We start from the raw sequence: 16,557 nt of genomic DNA on the forward strand, positions 1-16,557 counted from the left end.
GAGACCATCTAATTTATTTCTCTTACATCATCCCAAAAAAGGAGCTGTATAGAATATGAAGAACAGAAAACTCTGGAACTTAAGTATGAAAGAGGCTCCCAAATAGAAAAAAAAAAATATTTTAATGCAAGATTTCCTAAAATATCTCCTTATCTGAAATGACATCATTGTCTCCTATAGCTTCAAATTAAAGATGCTAAGAACATTACCAAACCAGCCTATTAATGCTTCTACCTGCAGGAATTCCTCTTAAGACAGGAATGACTAGCTCTACAATATATGATTTAAACAGATTCAATAAATTATGACTTTTCAGTTGTTCTTAAGCTTTGATATGCATAAAATGTTAAGACATAAAACCAACATTATTTTTTAAATTGTATTTTCTTTAAAAAAAATACAACCAGTTTTCTTCTTTTTTCTAAAATTTCAAATCTCATTGCCAGTAACTGGGAATATCACTGAATTTAATGGTAATTGTCAGCAAGAATTTCTTTCAGGTTTTAAAGTTGTCAAGGATCTGATTTTCAAGGTATGCTACATTATAATGTGCTAAATGTTTGCTTTGGAAAACCCAGAGAGCCACTTTGGTGAAGGTAATGTAATTAAAACATAACGTTGCTTTGCTCTTCCCATAATACACTCTTCACGAAACACTGTGATTAGCCAAAATAAGTTGAGTGCTACAACTGCCAATATGAAAAATTGCAACCCATGGATGAAAACAATTAATTGTGGAATATGAATGGGAGAAAATGCCACTTCTCTGAGAGACAAAGCTCATAGGCAAATTACTGCTCAGCCAGAGTAACTCCAGTGCTTGCCAACAATTATTAACTGGAACTAATTCAACCCCAGGTGATTTGAAAGCAGAGTTGCAGAACAAGTAGGTAAAAATTTCTTTTGGAAGAAATTAATGAGTCTTTAAATTTCAAAAACCCTTTTGAGAATTGCAAAAGGAACCATCTGTTTAATAGCTCACCTTTAAAAAAAAATGGACATCCATAACAAACTTTCAGCAATTGTCCTTATAGCTTAAAAAAAGAAACAGTCCTACCAAATAGTTGCCTTTACAAGTTTTCAAAAATTACGTTATTTGATTTTTCACAATAATTTTGGGAAGTAGATAAAGCACATTTTATCGACAAGAAAATTAAGATTTAGAGATGATCAATGACATGGCCAGAGGTCATATACTCATCATCAGTTGAATTTGGCAAATACCTGGACAAAGATTAATTAACCTCATTTGTTAGAAAAATTAGGAAACAAAAAAACACCAACAAAATAAAACGGTGGTTTGGAAAAAAAAAAGGAAGCAAGGGCAGGGGGAGAGGATCTCTGAGTTTTTTGACAGTAGAAAACATCTCAGTAGCAATCAATTAGCCATGGACCCACCTGCTGTGCATTCTGGGCAGCACTGTCCCTTCACCATCTGGGTTAGTGTGGCCACTGGACACGGTGGACATGAGGGCTCATAGCAAGTTACCTGAGCCCCCCGGCACTCACACAGCTTGCAAGGGCCTTCTTCCCACTTCTCTCCCTCCTGCATGCGATAGTAAAGGTGTTGTTAGCAGAGTGCAGAGATTCTGAAGATAGTTTGCTGGTGAAGAATTTATCATTTCCATATGGGACAAAGTGAAGGCTCCTGATCAGTACCATGTCAAACTTAACCCTGAAATAGGACATTAGTAGAGGTGTCCTAAATTTAAAATGACAGTATTTCTAATTCTTTGTTTTTAATTGGGTTATTTTAATATAGAACCCAGGCAGAAAGATACTTTGTGAAAGTATCCTGGGGCTCCCACAATAAGCAAGAAGCATAGAGCACTTGTTTCCCATCCCATGTCATGGAGAAAACAGCAGAGGGGTTTACTTGGTACCTAGTTATTAACAGGTACATTACCTACAATTTTATGATAACAGTGGAAAGCTGGTGGAAGCCCTGAATTTCCTTATGGTTGCTACGGTAAGAGTAACAGTAGTGTCATTGTATTCTTAAAGTGAAAGGTTTGTTTTTTTCCATTTTTTAAATTAAGGTATTACATGTGTACATATCTTCCCATTGCCCCCCCCCCCACTCGCATTTATGCCCTCATCCCCCAAAGTGTTGCTTCCATTGTTATGCTTATATGCAAGCATACAAGTCCTTCTGTTGATCTCTTATCTCCTCCACCTCTCTCTAACCTTCCCACTTTGGCTCAGTGGATAGAGAGTCGGCCTGCGGACTCAAGGGTCCCAGGTTTGACCCCGGTCAAGGGCATGTACCTTGGTTACGGGCATGTCCCCAGTGGAGGGTGTGCAGGAGGCAGCTGATCAATGTTTCTCTCTCATTGATGTTTTTAACTCTCCCTCTCCCTTCCTCTCTGTGAAAAATCAATAAAATATATTTTTTTAAAAAGTGGAAGTTTTGGCAGGTACCTTTTTAATGAGCTGTAGATGTGCCACAGGCAACCTCACACTAAAATATTCTTTTCTTCCAAGCAAATTATGGTAATAAACATTAGTACTTTGACAGAGAATCTATGGTGAATTATAACGAGCATGCATTTATTTATTTATTTATTGCTATCCCACTTGCCCAAAGCATAGGGAAGAGACAGAGGTTCCCACCAGAATGTTTTGGGGTGATGAAGGAGGTAAAACAGGTAAGAATAGGAGAACATATTTTAAGACAAAGATTTGATAAAATATTTATTAAGCCAAACCGTGTTAAAATTCCAATGTGGCAGTATTTAGCAACAATGAATGACAATATTACAAAAATGAGAGCGATTATCTTGAGAAAGCAGAAGTGCTTTCCTTCCAATTCAAGGCAGACCAGATTCTATAACCTCCAACTGTGTAAGGTTGCTTAGGTGAACAAACACGCTTACATTTTCCCTTAAAAAGAAACCATACAACACTGTCCTGCAAACACTATAGAGAGAGTGAACACTCTCTCTCTCATGTGGTATTGCTTGGGGAGTGAACACTCTCAAGACCCAAAAAGCTCTCTCTTGAATGCTTTGCAGTACATGAAATTGCACTAATGGCTAAACAGAGTTATTTTAGGCCAGAAAATTCAGGAGGAGAAAATCATCACAAGAATGGAAAAGGATCTATGTAGGAGCTTGTAGTTGAATTATTAATTACCAATTGTGGGGAAAAGAACAAGCTAAAGAAAGGAGGGAAAGTTCCATGAATCAAAGTCTTAGTTATTAAGATTCTTAATCTGAGGCCATGGCCATCAAATATAACTTAAAAATCCTAAGCAGTAAGGGTCCACAGAACAGTTATGCAGATCATCGCTTCAAACAATTTTATAAGTATCTATATAAAGTTAAAAATCTATACTTACTGGAATATGTTTAACTTCACTCGCATTTGAGGACATCTAGGAACAAAGAGAAATGTTTTTATTATACCACTAAAAACACCATTAGGCTGATCTATCTATTTTTTCATTAGGAACTATCCATTTTCCCCCAAGTGACATGCAACAACATTCATCAGTTATGAATAGGAATAAAATCTATGTTTATACAAAACAAGAAAAGCATACCAATATGAGGTGAAGACAAGATGCCCAGGAAATATTTTTAAATTCTCATTCTCACTTTGTGTTTGAGCACTTGGCTTCCATTCCCGTCAGTGGGAAGGACTAGATCTATGCTTGTAAGAACACTCTTGAATATTGCACAGAACTAGATAGAGCATTATGGGGATTTGAGCTTATTTAAAATAATTTTCTTTATTTTAATTCCACTGAGCTTAATTGACCTCCAAAAATGAGCAGAAAAATTAATACTATGATTGAGAAAATACAGATTCAACATTTTTAGGGAACCTTTAATCTCTTAAATTCTTAAGAAACAAGAATGACTGAACTATGAAACTCCACTATTAAACAAACAATACCAATGCCATAATAACAATAATATCATTTTAAAGCTGTTTTGTGTGTGCCAGACACTGTTCTAAGTGCTTTATACATATTATCTCAATAGACCCATGAGGTGAGTACCATTTTTATCTCTACTTTACAGCTGAGGATTACGTAACTTGCCCAAGATCACAGTACGTGGCAAAGTAGGGTTCTCAACCTAGTGCCTGCACATTAACCCTACACAAATAATACTGCCTCCTCAGCATATACAGAACACTAGCAGGTGGATAGATGCAGTCTACCCAGATCACAGAGAAAAGGTATATAGGAATCAGTTCACAAATCAAAGTACCTAATCCTAATTCTTATAATCCTCCTCTGGTTGGTCAATGAAGCAGCTGTATTTATGATCAACGGGCATGTTTTTTAAGAAGCCGGTGAACGTATTAACATTCCACAACCTCATGTGAAAAATATGGGCTACATGAATAGAGTACATTTGAAAAGATTAAGATAAATATTTTTCTTTTGGCTATAGAGTAAAAAAAGTACAGATATAGGGAGAAATAAAACCTTAGCAAATAGAGTTTCAAAACATCCAATCCATCAAAATTCTTTCGATCCTATCTGGTCACTTTTCACCACTTCCTCACTAGGCCAAGACACCATCACCCTTTCTCTGGACTATGGCAAAACCTTTGAACTAAACCACCTACTTCCAGTCTCGCCCCCTCTGTCCTTTGCCCAAGTAGCAGCCCAAATGATCCTCTCACAAGTAAGCCAGATCCCAGGCACTGCTCTGCTTAGCACTGCCCAGCAGCTGCCATCTGCATCAGGGTAAACACATCTTTATCATTGCATCCAGGCCACTACTGAACCTCATCTCCAACTCCTTTCCCCTCAGCCATACTCACTTTTTAAAATATATATTTTTTTCATTGAATTCAGAGAAGGGAGAGGAAGAGATAGAAACATCAATGATGAGAGAGCATCATTGATCAGCTGCCTCCTGCACCCCCCACAGTGGGGATCAAGCCTGCAACCCTGACCAGAATCGAATGGTGACCTTCTGGTTCTTAGGTTGACACTCACTGAGCCACACCAGTCGGGCTGCAATACTCACTCTTGCAGTTTCTTGAACATGCCAAACACATTTCTGCTCCAGGCTTTTTCAACTGCTGAGAAATTGTGTTCAAATTTCTCTGCCTGAGAGGACTTCCCTGACCACCTTATGTAAAAGAGCACCTGCCTCCATCCCAGGTACTCCTTAGCCCCATTAAGCTGCTTTCCAGTGGTCGGCAAACTCATTAGTCAACAGAACCAAATATCAACAGTACAACGATTGAAATTTCTTTTGAGAGGCAAATTTTTTAAACTTAAACTTCTTCTAACACCACTTCTTCAAAATAGACTAGCCCAGGCCGTGGTATTTTGTGGAAGAGCCACACTCAAGGGGCCAAAGAGCCACATGTGGCTCACGAGCCGCAGTTTGCCGACCACAGCTCTAGGCAGAACTTTGCCCTCTGTATCCCCACACTACAACATAAGCTCCATGAGAGTATAGTATGGACTGCACCTACTGTGTCCGCATCTGCATCCCCAGTACCTGTCACATAGTAGGTCCACAATCACATTTGCTGAACAAATGAATAGGTGAAAGAAATGAGAAGGTAATACTCCCTCATTAAATTAATTTTGAATTATTAGTTCTTTTTTTAAAAAAAAATATATTTTATTGATATTTTACAGAGAGGAAGGGAGAGGGATAGAGAGTTAGAAACATCGATGAGAGAGAAACATCAATCAGCTGCCTCCTGCACACCTCCTACTGGGGATGTGCCCACAACCAAGGTACGTGCCCCTGACCGGAATCGAACCCGGGACCCTTCAGTCCGCAGGCCGACGCTCTATCCACTGAGCCAAACCGGTTTCGGCTAGTTCTTTTTTTTAATTATTAGTTCTTAATGGCCTTTAGTTATTTTCCCAATACTCACAAATTCTGCATTTTCTTCATAAACACAATAGCCACTCCTTGAAATGCATTCAGGACAGCATTTTCCATCTAAGTGAATTAATTCTTCACCCTATAGAAGTAAGGGTTGCAGAGAGACTTATCAAATTAACAACTCCAGGTAGCAGTGCTAAATTTCGAAGCAGCTGGATTCCCTGACTGGAATGAAAGATGTTGAGCGTTCTCTTTTGCCTTCGCCCAGGACTCATTGAATCCCGCCCCCCCACAACTCCCCCACTTCCCCCCCTTCACCCCCCACTGTCTTCCTACAGAAAGTCTGCTCAGTACAGTCACTAGTCATCCCCAAAACCTTTTTCTTTCCAGTTCTGGTGATACTTGTGCACAGAACCCTCCATAATTTCCTACCCAGGATCAGGAGCTCATGTGAATAACAAGAATGGCCAAGGTTATTAATATTACAGTCTTGGAAAGCTATGAGCTTCAGAAAAGGATCAGGCTTTCTTCGATATATAAGGTTTGAACTTGTGGTTCAGTTTCATTTATGGCGCTCAAGTCAAACCAATGTTTTCCCTTGAAAACAAAACCAGACACGTCCATTGTGCACAGATGTAGTCTCATGCATAAGTTAAAGATAGAACAATGGCTATTCAATATTCTGAAACTGTTATCTAACTTACATAATAACTATTTTTAAAAAATTATGAGGAAGGAAAGAAATGCCACACTAGAAAAGTAGATGTTTAACTTTCAAATTGTTATTATTTTAACTTCCCAGTATCAGCAATTTCAAAATTTTTGTTTTAATTATAAAATAATAATAAATGCTTACTATAAAAATTAAATAATTCTGAATTTTGTAATTTAGAAAGTATAATTCCACTGGAGCTCTACCTCCCAGGGAATCTCCTGTTAAAAATACAATCTCCGTTTACAATTTTTTGTATGCATACACTAATATCTAATATCTATGAGCTAAAAAGTATTCTTGAAAGCACTTTTCACTTTAAAAAGATATATCTATTTTCTAAAAAATGGTGATGTCTCTAAATGAAGACATTATTTAATTTGGGAACTATATTATATCTAAAGTGCAGAAACCATGTTAGGCAAAAAATTAAATCATGCAAGATAGCTTAAACAGAATAATCACAATGATATTTTATGCTTAAAACACTGTGCATTAAAGAAAAATATAAGAATAGCATTGGTTGCTTTGAATTGTAGCATTATGAATAGATTTTAAAGTCTCTTCCACTTTTCTTGTCTTTAATTTCCTAAAATGAAAATGTATCATTTTAAAAAAGGAAAACATAAACTTTTAAAAGAAAGAAACAAACAAAAACCACACACATGAACTTTTTAGTATCTAAGAAGTTATGTCAATAAGAAGGGAGTTCTGTATACATCGCTGCCTATAAAAATGTAATGCCAATCAGAGGCCAATGGGTGCTACAGAGAGCAGACTATTTACATATAAATTGTTTTGCAGAAATGTGACAAATGAGCTAGTAGTGAAGGCATAACCCAGAAACACAGTGAAATTTGATTTGAAAGCGTAAAAAGGAGTTTATAGGCATGTAATGTAGATTGCTTAAAACAATGTTTTGAAACAACAGAGTATGTGTACTTCTATTAAAGACAAAATGCATGAGATTCTTGAGTGCCCACCACAATACAGAGACAACACTGAAGATGGAACCTGCATCACCCCAACAAAGCAAAGAAGGTGGCGTTTCCGAGTCTTCCTTTCTCCTGTAAATAACAGCAAGCCCTGCTCCTGGGCAGCAAGGATTCGGTTTTGGTGAGGTGGTTAGTTCTAAATAGATTTGTTTTTTATAGAAGAAGCCTGAATGCCCCAACCTGTGACAGTTCACTGCGGTGGGGAACTCACTCCAATTAGCTTTTGACTTTTGCTTTGAGAAAAATTGCCTTGTGAAACAAAACTAATTCTTTTTCTTTTGAGAAGATTCTGCTGCATAGGCCAGATTAAATCTGCTCACCCCTCCCCACTGAATCACACCTATATCCACCCACCAGACAAAAATCTCCACACACCTGCCCACTGGAAAAGTAAACACTCTTCTGAGTTTTTCCTCTACTGGAGAAGGGGAAGGAACCTCACTTTTATGGCATGCCTACCCTCTTCCATATACTTTGCTACAATCACCCATCAAGTCCCCATAAGTTTATGCCTCATATACAGGGTGAGGCAAAGAAGGCTTACAGTTGTTCACATGGAAAATAATATAATGATTAATAAACATAATATAATAATAAACTCTGTTTCATGTATTCACAACTATAAACCTACTTTGCCCACCCCTGTATGAATGAATGCTAGGTCTTTTTTTTTTTTTTTTTTAAAGGCATTTGACTTTTTTATCTGAATTCATCTTTAAAGATAACACAAAATATAGAAAAATTAAAATCATCATATTGTGCTATTCTGTTGATTTATTTATGTTTCTTTGTCTAGGAATTTGGTTTACTATGCCAAAGAAAAGGGTCATACCATGTTCTCCTTTTTTTGTTTTTTGTTTTTTGTTAATCCTAACCGGAAGATATTTTTTCCATTGATTTTTAGAGAGAATGAGAGGGAGGGAGAGAGAGAGAAACATCAATGTGAGAGACACATTGATTGGTTGCCTCCTTCACGTGCCCCCACTGGGGCCAGGGATTGAACCTGCAACCCAGGTATATTCCCTTGGCCAGGAATCAAACCTGAGACCCTTCAGTGTGTAGGCCAATCTCTAACCACTGAACAACACCTGCCAGGGAACCATGTTCTCCTTTTTAAAAAAAAAGTTGTGTGCTGATTTCAATGCTCTTCAGAATACTGCTGTTGATAACCAGTGAGATAATCATTACAATTGTGAAGCTGCACAATTGGCTTCCTCATATGTGTGGATGTGCAAACGCTTAGACTTAATCCACCCTTGGTATCCAAGATTAGAAATCTAATGACCTTGATATTCTAGAAAAGGCAGCAAATAGGTGACAATTGAATAAAAATACCAGTAGCATATTTTCACTGCTCCTTTGGGCAGACATAATCATTTTCTCCAGGTGTTCCTAATGCATTTAATTCATACTTCCATAATTGTTGGTGTCACCACATATTATAATTTCTGTCTATGTATCTGACTTCCCCAAAGGTTAGGAACTCTTAGATCAGAATGTGTCTTGTTCAACTTTCTATATCCAACTAAACAGAAGTTGGGAAGTTAGTATGTCCAGGCTTTTCCAAGGTCATTAACCATACTAACCAAGGTTAACATGCTCAGGTTTACACAAGGTCATTAACCAAGGTCATTATTTACAGATGTATGGCATAGAAAGAAAGCTAAGGAATATTCTATATAAGATTCGATTTTAGTTAAAATTTCACTTCTTTTTTTAAATATATTTTTATTTATTTCAGAGAGAAAGGGAGAGGGAGAAAGAGATAGAAACATCAATGATGAGAGAGAATCATTGATGGGCTGCCTCCTGCATGCCCCCTACTGGGGATCAAGCCCACAACCCAGGCATATACCCGGGAATCGAACCATGACCTCCTGGTTCATAGGCCGATGCTCAACCACTGAGCCACTCCGGTCAGGGCCAAATTTCACTTCTGATAGTGTTTCCAATTTAGAACCCTGCACCTTAAATGAAATTTAGGAACGTGAAAGTAATGTGGAAAAAATCAATTTAGTTGATTAACCACCTGAAGAAATAGAAGAGAAGATGAGGTGGGGGTGTGAGATGAAAGTGGAAAGAGATGAGGTAGTGCTATTGAAGAGTACCAAGGCCCTCTCCACTTACATCCGCAGTTGCTCCTCATTTTCCCTAAAAACAGAGAAGACCTGGCTTATGCTGCCACACGTAGGTGTCACAGGAAGCACTTGTTAACTCACCAACATTGGGGGTAGGAGGTCAAATGATTTTCTCTGAGAGCGACTCCTTGTTCAGACAAAATAGATAGCTGAAGGACTCACCCTACCAGGATTATCTCTTCCATGCTTTCCATAAACCCAAAGATTTGAGACAAATTAAAACCTTGGGAAATAACCCAGCATCCTCTGGGCAGACTGCCGAGGCCAGGAAGCCCTGCCTCAGCCTGAGAGAGGGAGAAAGACAAGGGCCCTGATTAGGGTTTTTCTCATCTTCATCCAACCATTCTGATGCCCTGACATAATCAAAGAGAAGAAATGAAAAGGCGTGTTGGGGGAAGTAAATCTGCAAGAAGCAAGACCCTTTTTACTTAAACATGTCTCAGGTCTGCCAGGACTCCGACGTAGGAGGCAAATGAAAAATAACCCTGTCAAGACAGGCTTGTTTGAGAGGTTGTTCCTCCTTAGGCTCAGTGTGAGGAGGAGCTGAGACGTGGAGATGAAGAATTAGAAAGGAAAATGGCTTTACAGACACCCAGTGTGTCTGATCCCCCAAGTTTCCCTCTTCTATTCAAGTTCACAACCCTGCGGGGAACTGGTGGGGCGAAGGGAGCGGTAGGGGAGAAAGAGACAACTTTAAAAGCAATTTGTTTTGCAGTGGGTAAAAATTGAGTTCAAAGAGAAAGGAAAAAAGCAATTTCCCTACAATATACTATAGTGCAAACAGAGGCTACTTTGTGAGAGGCTTCTAGAAATTCAACAGACAGCATAAGTTAAAAGAGGTCAAGGGAGTTAATTACTCTTGGGCCCCCCCCCACCCCCCACTTAGAACAAAAACATAAAAACATTTTATTCTCTTTCCTGGGCACCAGGAACAGCCCCTCGGTGCTGGCCCTCCTCTCTGCATAAACGCTGCCAGTGGGGCCTGCAGCAGAAGCTGAGCCTGGAGCACCCGAGGGCCTCTGTCTCCCAAGCACAGCCAGCTGGGCAGGCACCAGCAATGAGGTCCAGCTGCACTGGCTGAGAGGCTTATGTCCACATCGTGTCCTTCTCTTCCTGTGTCTGTCCCAGGCCTTCCCATCTGACCAGATGCCCTGAGAGCTGCAGGCTCCAGGGGACTGTTCCGAGACTGTCTGAGCAAACAGGGGCATTTACTTTAAACCACAGAATCCTTGTGCTAGAAGCAGTCCACCTGGTGGCCTGGTGGGCCCCTCCACTGCCAAGAAGTAAGGAACCAGGGAGGGACCCCCATCCCATCAGATAGCGCTCTCACAGTCCTGGTGGAAATGCCCTTGCTTCTTACCTGGGCACACTCCACCCTGGCACACGCTCCCGTGTGGCAGGTGACTCGGCCGCGGTCACACACGCAGAACTCACAGGCCGAGCCCTTCCACATCTCATCCTGGTACCGCACACTCCCGTGGTGGGAGCAGCTTCCGGCAGGGGACACACATTCCTCACAGCACTCCCCATGGCGCGGAGCCCTCCTCTGACCCTGAGGAAACAGGAAGAAGGGGGGTGAAGGAGGGTGCTTAGGAGACATCCCAGCCAATGCGACAGGAGGCCATAACGCACCACCACACTCTCTTCTTCCCCCCAGCTCACCCAACCGGGCAAGTCCCCCTCCCCTCAGCCTCCTTCCTAGAAGCAGACCTTCCATATCTTTATCTAATACACTAAACATTATAAACTTTTGATTGCCCCAAAGGACACACTGGACTAAGAAACCCATCTCTGAAGTGGCCCAGAATAAAACTTTGAAAATCACGCCACACGCTGTCTCAGTACCTTTTCACATCTTAGAGGGGGGCAGGCTTGCGCATGGCACCAGACCTCGCCCCGGTCACATAGGCACGTGGTGCAGGCGTTTTCGCTCCACTGTTCACCATGCTGAGTAAAGAAGTGAAAGAAGAAAGGGGAAAATCCAATGTCATGCATATCAAATAGAAACATAGGCGCGTAAGACAAACTATTTTTTATTTCAATTTTTAATGGAATGTACACACTGAATGTACTCGTGAGAAATGATACCATTTGGGTAGCAACAGCCTCTCAGAACAAAGTCAGTAAGTGTCCAGAGGGAACTCTGGATTAACTGTCATTCCATTCCCTTCATCCCACAGATGTGTTGAGGGCCTGCCCTATGCCAGGCACACAGAGGACGCATAGGAAGAGCCTGTTGGTTGGCTAGTCAATGGTCATTCATTAGTTCTTCTTTGCCAGGCAACCCAGATCTCTCTGCCACATATTTCTTTTCACAGCTTCCCCTATGGCAGGGCACAGCACTGTCCCAATCCTAACCGAGGGAACCGGAACCAAGGGGAAGTTTGCTAGAGAGGCAGAGGTCAAGAAGAAGACTCGTCTCCCATGAAGAAAAGGACACTCCTTTCTTCCACCAGCCTTTCGTGATGGTTATGTGAAGATAAGCTGCCTGGGGCCTAGGCCATCCTGGGGCCTGGAGGAGACAGGACAGAGGGCAAATGCTATAAGCTGAGCATGACAGGGTGGGAAGATCAAAAGAGCTTAGATCCTTGACGACATCACTGAGACCCGAACTGAGCAACCCTGGAACTGCCCTACCTCTGAACTTCCTGTTATATGAGACAATAAATGTCTTCATTTTAGCTACTTTGAGAGGAGTATTTCTGTTCCTTGCAGCCAAAAACCTCATAACAGACACAGAGGCTATCTCTTCCATGAGAAATTAATCTAGCACATATACGGCTACTGTACTGAGCAGCACACATCTAGTGCACACAAAAATCCTTTCCCCATAGTTATTTGCATTCAGATTTCATGTGATCCACCTGTAATTTGTGACACCACCCCCAGATTCTCTACTAAGAGTCATAGTCCCAATTTCTATTTAGTCTTCCTTAGAGTAGTTGACAAGCAAGAGAAGTAGTTGGGTTCACTCTTAATATGTTCTTTGCTTTTAAATAATGTAGTCTTCTTTTGGCTCAGTTGGGCACTCCTGAGACAGAATATTCATTGATTTATTCCCTTTGTTGGACTCGTTTTTACTTGATGCCTACTATCTACTAAGCGGCTATCCAGACTGCCCAATAGTACTTTGAAGTTTAGAGGATCTACTACCACCAACCCCCTGCCTTCCTTCCCTCTCTCACCTACCACCCCCATGCCCTCCCGCTCAGTGTAAGGTAAGGGGGCATTATCTCTAAATATCAGTACATAAAATCCAACCAAAGCAGACAACCTAAGTATAAAGTGATAGTAACCAATGACAGTCCTTTTTTCTCTTCAAGATGTATGAACAGTAAGTTCGCCAAGGTTCATGAGCTTGGGGCTGCTAGCCAGCACATTCCTTTATATTCCTAATCCCCTCCTATTTAATTTTTTCATAAAGGCCTTCCGTGTAGAGAAGAAAAAGGACGCTTATGTACTGAGTTACTAATCCTGGCAAAGAGTCAGACATGAGGGCAGGAGGTACAGTGGTTGGAAGAATGGAGGGCAGATGTGTGAAAATGTATGTCAAACACCTGCCTGGGGTACAGCAGAGGTTACCTGGTATACTTGGCCAGCAGCGGAGCAGGATCCAGAAGAGCACTGGGGGCAGCATTTTCCAGGAACTCGAACCACAGTTTCATCCTGAATACCCAGAAAAGGATAATCCATCAAAAGGAAGCATTAATAAAATCCATAAAAGTAGGAAATTTTTATTCATAGCCAACTGAAGCATGTTCCTCAAGCATCCACAAACAGCAGTTCCTTACATTTGAGGAATTTGGTATCTATTAGTAACTTAGTGCTTTGATAAAAATTAGCAATTCCAAGGTCAGTGTGACTATTAAGAAGTTTACACATTCATTAAGTCCCAGCCTCTTCTAAAAACAAACAAAAGCACAAATAATAACCATAACAATAATAATTATACTGGATTTTTGCCAGGCATTGTTTTAAGTTCTTGACATGGACCTCTGAAGTAGATGCTCTTACTGCCGCTTTGCAAACAAGAAAAGTAGACACAGAGAGGTTATGTGACTCACCCATGGTCATACAGCTGACCTGGTAGTAGTAAATGGTCAGTAGTGGAAACTCAGAACACTAACCATATCATCACCTAAGAGCATTCACACCCCTGCTGAGTTACCTTTAAATTCAAAGAGAAGGTATCCCTCATAGACTATTTCACTACTTTTTTGCATTTTTATGTGAACCCATACACTTACATATGTGCATTAGGGAGGTCCTTAACATGAAAAAAAAAATTAATCCTATCTCTAGATATCTGGGAATATGTCAGTACTTATGCACCTCTAACACCCCACCTCAACCCCAGAATATCAGACCATTCTGTCTTTGCTGCTCTAAAAATTTTCACAGCAACAGTTTCCTCCTTAATGCCCAAAAGCCAGCTTCTCACTCTGACTCATCACTACAGTCTTATTGATGGGCAGGAAGATAGACCAATTAAAGGCAGGGAAAGGAGAATTAGAACAAAACAAATTTCAATGACTACGAAGTGGTAGATCTTATATAGAGAATATCTCATAACAGTTCTCTTCCTTCTCTTATTAGCAGCAGAAAATGAGATTTTATTACCATGGTTACTCTGGTGTTCATTCTGCAGGGAAAACAAGGTCAATGTACTGGGTGGGGGTAGGGGGTAACTGCCAAATAACCTTAATTTTTCTTGGAAAATTCCAGTCGTACTTCAATAGTTCCTTTACCCCAATTATATATGATGAGTTAGATTAACATGTTACTATATAATAGAATCTATTTCAAACACCTGAATCACTATAATTAAACTTACAACTGTTTTCTATGCTTTGGGTTATTTTATTTCTTTTGATTCTATATGCAAAATATTAAGACCATTTAACAGAGCCTGTGAAAATTGGATATGGATTGAAATCACTGAGCATTTCTTGACTTCAGAACTCTTTAGTTTAATGACATTTCAGTGAGGAATAAAATAAGGTTTATCTGATATCACAGTCTTCAATGTCTTCATTGAAGTAAACAAATGAACTTATACAACGTTAAGTAAACAGGGGACAAATGTCATGAAAACAAATCTTGAGAAGAAATTGAGTTAGTATCACTATATCTTCACCAACCTGGACTAAACCCAAATATAGCACAGTCAGCAGGAGAGTAGGGGAGGGAGGAGTTGCTGATATGGAGGTTGGTAGAGGGAAAATCAAGCTTTCTGATTCTTATCGACAATACCTAATTATGTAATTTGTTGCCAGAAACAGACGCTTCCTTCACAAATACAGACCAACAAGGGCAGAAAGGAAAAGCATCTCAGGAGAAACTATCCAGGATACCAGAGAACTCTATGATTCAGAGGTGAGATCCATCTGGGCTAAGGCTTCATAAGCCAGACGACCACAGAGGCAAGTAAGAAGGTGAGCAGCGAAGTGGGTCAGAAAAATGGGAATGGCTTTTTAACATGCCTTTTGTTGCTATCACACACCTGGATCCTATCATTCTGGTCTTGGTAGATTTGCTCTTTCGAATGTACAGTTTAATACAGGGGCTAGCAAACTACAGACCTTGAGCCAAATCCAGCCCACCACCTGTTCTATAAGTTCAGTTTCATTGGAACACAATGACATCCATTCATTTACACATTATCTGCAGCACATTTTGTGATACAATTGCAAAGCTTGAGTAGTTGTTTCAACTGTATGGCACTCAAAACTGAAATTTTTCACCATCTGCAAAAGTTTGCTAACCCTGAGTCTACCCTCAGTTTTCATAGGAGTCCAATGAAAATATATATGTACTAGAGGCCCAGTGCATAAAATTTGTGAACTGGGGGGGGTGGGGGGGGGCAGTGTCCCTCAGCCCTGCCTGCACCCTCTCCAATCTGGGACCATTCAGGGAATGTCTGACTGCAGTCAGACATCCCTCTCACAATCCGGGACTGCTGGCTCCTAACCACTCGCCTGCCTGCCTGCCTGATGGCCCCCTTACCACTTCCCTACCAACCTGATTAACACCTAACTGCTCCCCTGCCAGCCTGGTCACTCCCAACTGCCCCCCCTCCGCCAGCCTGATCTCGCCCCCAACTGCCCTCCCCTGCCGGCCTGGTCGCCCCCAACTGCCCTTCCCTGCCGACCTGATTGCCCCTAACTGCCCTCCCCTGCCGGCCTGATCTCGCCACCAACTGCCCTCCTCTGCTGGCCAATTTGATTTTGATTGGTCAGTTTCTATGCCAGTCAGCATCAAAAGCTCTGCCTCCTAGGTAGCCATTGGCTCCTCACACTTCACCCATATTTGGCTCTGATTGGTCGGTTTCTATGCCAGTCTGCATCTCTGGGCCTATCAACGGGGCCTGATCAGAAAGGCGGGGCTGATCAGCAGCCCCAGTGGAGGCCTGGAGAGAAATGGAGGCGCGGCTGCTGGCCAGGCCTGGAGAGAAAGAGAGAGGCAAGTGCTGATCAATAGCTGCCACAGAGGCAACAGATCAGACCCTGCTTCTCTCTTCAGGCCTCTCTACGGGCCTGATTCGCAGCCCCCTCAGCAGTCCAGCACTGACTGCAGGACTGACTTCCAGTTGGTCAAGCCTCCGGTTGAGATGGACCCAGGGTTTTTATATATTAGGATATGACTAATGTCCTTATAACTTTGGCTCGAACTACCATTTAGGATATATTCTATTGTATTTCCTAAATAAAAATACTTAAGATAAAGAAGTGTATAGTGTCATATGCCTAACAGCTCTTGATAAATTATTTTCCCACTATGACACTTCCGAAGATATAGAAAGAGATGAAACTTCCATCAACAAAAAGTAGAAGAGCCTACCTCCTGCCATTGCCAAGAGGAAGTCCCATCTACCACAAGGTATTCCTCGGCCTTCCTTT

At 41.0% G+C, this 16,557-nt stretch overlaps 1 protein-coding gene across 2 annotated transcripts in view; it reads right to left on the bottom strand.

Moving 5' to 3' along the window:
* Positions 1-16,557, bottom strand: part of FRAS1 (Fraser extracellular matrix complex subunit 1) — a gene marked incomplete at its 5' end in the record, with an annotated part of 457,295 nt that overhangs the window by 248,736 nt on the left and 192,002 nt on the right. For both annotated transcript variants that reach the window (XM_080673629.1, XM_080673630.1), the window contains 6 exons: positions 1,399-1,546; positions 3,341-3,376; positions 5,863-5,952; positions 11,019-11,210; positions 11,504-11,605; positions 13,241-13,324. In XM_080673629.1, coding sequence (XP_080529755.1) covers positions 1,399-1,546; positions 3,341-3,376; positions 5,863-5,952; positions 11,019-11,210; positions 11,504-11,605; positions 13,241-13,324 — 652 coding nt within the window. The remainder of the gene's footprint in view (positions 1-1,398; positions 1,547-3,340; positions 3,377-5,862; positions 5,953-11,018; positions 11,211-11,503; positions 11,606-13,240; positions 13,325-16,557) is intronic.

The sequence above is a fragment of the Plecotus auritus genome, assembly GCF_963455305.1.
Source record: "Plecotus auritus genome assembly, chromosome: 1".
Lineage (NCBI taxonomy): Eukaryota > Metazoa > Chordata > Mammalia > Chiroptera > Vespertilionidae > Plecotus > Plecotus auritus.